Source organism: Anopheles arabiensis, chromosome X (assembly GCF_016920715.1).
Source record: "Anopheles arabiensis isolate DONGOLA chromosome X, AaraD3, whole genome shotgun sequence".
NCBI classification, from domain to species: domain Eukaryota; kingdom Metazoa; phylum Arthropoda; class Insecta; order Diptera; family Culicidae; genus Anopheles; species Anopheles arabiensis.
In genome coordinates, this window is record NC_053519.1 from 17,093,125 (window position 1) to 17,097,013 (window position 3,889).

General features: G+C 41.9%; 1 protein-coding gene across 1 annotated transcript; it reads left to right on the plus strand.

Moving 5' to 3' along the window:
* The first annotated feature begins 2,143 nt into the window (after positions 1 to 2,143).
* LOC120906029 lies at positions 2,144 to 2,978 on the plus strand. The gene is made up of 2 exons (XM_040317430.1): positions 2,144 to 2,731; positions 2,799 to 2,978. The coding sequence occupies exons 1-2, from the start codon at positions 2,327 to 2,329 to the stop codon at positions 2,802 to 2,804; spliced, it is 411 nt and encodes a 136-aa protein (XP_040173364.1). The 5' UTR covers positions 2,144 to 2,326; the 3' UTR covers positions 2,805 to 2,978.
* The last annotated feature ends 911 nt before the right edge of the window (positions 2,979 to 3,889 follow it).

Consider the following 3,889-nt stretch of genomic DNA (forward strand, 5'->3'; position numbering starts at 1 on the left):
TGGTCGTAAACGACGATTGCGCTTTTACTGCGCCGGGGAATGTGGGGGCGAGCAGATCATCTCCCGGAAAGGGCCATATAGGTTCAACAACATACCAAGCATTCTATCGTCGTAGAACGAGCTAATGTTGCCCAAAAACAGACAAAAGCGCTTATTCCGCGCAAATGCTTCTGGAAGTGGCACAACGCTGGCCGACCTGTCACGCACTTGGTCTGAAAAGAGCAGCACACATATCCACCACACACACGGACAAGCACGGTGGCAAATTAGCTCCAACTTTTGAATATATTTATGATGAAGCTTACCTCCTGTGTAAGCATGCATAATGTTGTTTAGTTTTTGTTTTCCACTCGCACTACAAAAGAAATCACTTACGAAATATGCATTCATCTTGCATCGAACTTTCCTCACCGAGCTGCCGTACCGAAATGACGATCGAAAAGGAAGCGACATGCTGGTACACTGAAACACTCTCGCTGACCGACGCATTTGTGGGAGATTGAGAGAGACGTTGTCCTTGTTCGCTCTCATTTGAGCGCTGAGTCCGATGTACTGCAATATGCGCAAAAATGCACTCGCACATATCGGTTGAATGTATTGCACTTTTCAGCAACACCAACAAGTTAAGGTTGTGTTGAAGACTTTCGCTACAGCAAACTCATTTGACTACGTGGGCCAAGATCGTATTTGAAATCATAACACACAAATAGATAACGCGCGCGGTAGATGTTTATTGGTTTATTGTTTATTGGTGTTCCAAATATTGGTTCGAGAGCAGTTCATGCTGGGATAACAACTTCGTTAAAAAATTAAGAACTTTTCTAATATTCAACGTTCTCTTAATTTAAGAAACAAATTATGCAAGGACTTTTGTCTTATAATATTTCCAGTTGCGGGATAGGCCATGATATTAACCGTCATAACCGAGCTTGGCCATACCATATCTGGGTTGCTTTAACGATTTCAGAATAGTCTTTTATTTTGCTGGTTAAATGAATTTAATACAAATGTGTTGAGTAAATTTAATGTATCTATCTATTAGCTCAGAGGACTCCAAACTACTGCTCCAGGATCGCATGCGGCCCGCGATGAGTTTTAAAGGTTTAAATTAATAGCTTAGTTTTTGGATTAATTAATCAAAAATATGATTCATTACTTTTGACAGATGAAAATCAAGATTAATTAGAAGAAAGCTGCATACATATGATACATTCAGTAAGTATTTTCTAAACAAAATAACATTTGAGCTTTCAAACATTCTAAAGGTAACGTCAACATGGCCCTCAACAACGTTATTTGTAAATCAATGCGGGCCGCGAACTGGAAAGTTTGGAGTCCATTGCGTTAGATGAATGAATGCAGCCAGACCTCACGCGCTCTCTCTGCCATAAGCCGACATTACTTTAAAGAGCCGTGCGTGCCTGAGAAAGATAGATCGGTGAAGATCGTTTCGGCTGTATTTCGCACTGTCGGCACTTCGCATCCGGACAGCTTATCTACATTTGGAAATATATTTAATGAATATTTAAACAACCTGAATGTTGTTTTTACAACGATTTTATGCCAATATGCCTTTTAGTACATCCGTAGAATATCATCAATAATTTTTGCAGCTAATCCTGTACAGCGAAGTTGCGCTGTTGTGGTGAAGGATTACTCATCGCATCGTCATCCCTACGCGAACACTTGCGTACAATGAGCGAACGATGTTTGCGATCATATAGGCACGTACCGAACGAAACTGCGCTCTGGGCAGGGCTTTCCAGCGCAAGGTATACAAAGTACATCAAATACGAGCAGAATATCATCCGAAACGGTCCCATCTCGAGCATGAGAAAATTAAATTCAATTGATAAACAAGACAGCACTCCACGGAAGGATGACATACGTATCAAAACACAGATTTTGATACCATGCAGATCATACACAAATTAAAACATTATTATCATTCTATTACACGATTTAACCTATCCTGTCTTTTAACGAAGCTAATGCTGAGAAACCCTGGGAAGTATCAAGAATGAGTCAGGCAAATAACTGCACACGGTTGGTCACTTACACTAAGAATACAATTACACAAACACATTGACATGTTTTGTGCATTAGAGGGCTATAAAAGCCGATCGCTCATTGCGCACGCACCCTTTCGTTGTTCAAATATTGTGAAGCTAGTAACATCTTCGTGGCGAGCGTTGTGCAAGTGTCTAAGTGCAAGTCTAAGCTAGTGGAACTTTTCCTATCGAGCGCTACAATTCTTGTTTGTCGTCCAGTGACATTATCCGTGAGCGGTTTCAAGTATTTCAGTGTGCAGAACAGCGGCTAAGCCATGGCTACCACCCCAGAGAAAAAGCTGAGTGCGTCGGAATTGGTCGACCTGGCCCCCTTGGCGACTGAGCCAGGGAATGATCTGATATCGACCGTACAGGAACGGGATGAGCAGAAGGCCGCTCAAGATCAGAGTGTCGAGAAGCCGGATGAGGATCAGTCGAAAATCGAGAAGGCTCTAGAAGATGCAATGAGCGACATTGTGGAGCGAGGTGAAAGTGAAGACATCAGTGGAAAGCCGATAGAAGCTTTGGAGGAAATCCCGCAAGAGGCAAACAGCGTGGACGAGGATCACGTCGAGCAAGAGACCACTCACGACGAAGCTCACGATGAAGCTCACGATGAAGCCATCGTGGAGGCCTCGGAAGATGCAGCCGAAGGCGTTGATCGCTGTGCACGTGTGGAGGTCGGTGGGCAAGAAGCTAGTGTGGTTGTTGATGAGTTTGCTAAAGTTATGTATTTTGCTTCCGTAGGTTTAAGCTGTTGAGCAGAGGAGCTGGCGATGAGCTGAGTTGGTGTGCCGATTCCTGCCAGCAGCGTGAAGAGTGAAGGGAGCGAATGAACCGGATAAAGTCCTGTGTGTGTTCCAATAATAGTGGATGTAGTCTTGCAATTTTCGATACATGGATAAAAAATGTGATGTACTTTCGGTCAAAGAAAATTATTGAATAAAATTGAAGCAAATATTTAGAAAAAAAAAAATGCAACTTGTACTCAGTCATTCTTTCGAATCCGTCCGCCTGTTGTGTTAGCAGTAGTTTTTGTCTGTTCTCTGTTGTTGTCTGTTGTTGTACTCTTATACCGCTAGAAGGGCTAAAATCTCTTGAGTGATGAGAACATGTGTCATAAGCGATTATGTAACTTGACAAGTCATATATCGTTGAGAATATTTTCTTCCGTGGAATATTCGTGGAAATCCCGTTGGAGTTTTGTGGTGCAAAAAACGCATGCAAACATAATATTTCAAATCCTCGTGGCATAACCCCAAACATGCACTAGAGCTTAAATCTTGGAGCTTTGTATTTATCCGCTACTTTATTGACTGTGATGTTTGTTGCGTTATTTATCTACGGAGTTTATATATTAAAGGGACTTCCTTCTGCGGCCGCTCAGTCCGCTTACCGTTGAATCCGCCACTGCTATGTCAGCGACGTCATGTGAGTTAAGTATGTTTCATCTGCAGGTTATTTCCTTCCGCTTTTCTTCTTTTGCATCCAATTTACTTGCCTCGATTTGGCTGTATGTACCTTGCCGCAGTCTAGATCGCCGTCATTCTTCAGCAGTTGTAATACGACATACTTTACAGTGCGTGTAGCTTGTGTGGTGGACAAAGGTTTTTTTCCATCTAACTTGAAATAACTACACCGATTTAGGAATACTTTTTACTTCTATATTTTTCGGGCAGCGTTTCCTCTAAGTATACAGTTTCCTTAATGACCTAATTCCTATTCCTAACCCTTATTTATACTACTCCTTTTCGCGCCAAAATTTACCCTGCGTTTTTTTCTATTGGCTAAAAGTATTTATCTTAAACATATCTTATGTGGCTATTAGCTTATCTCCC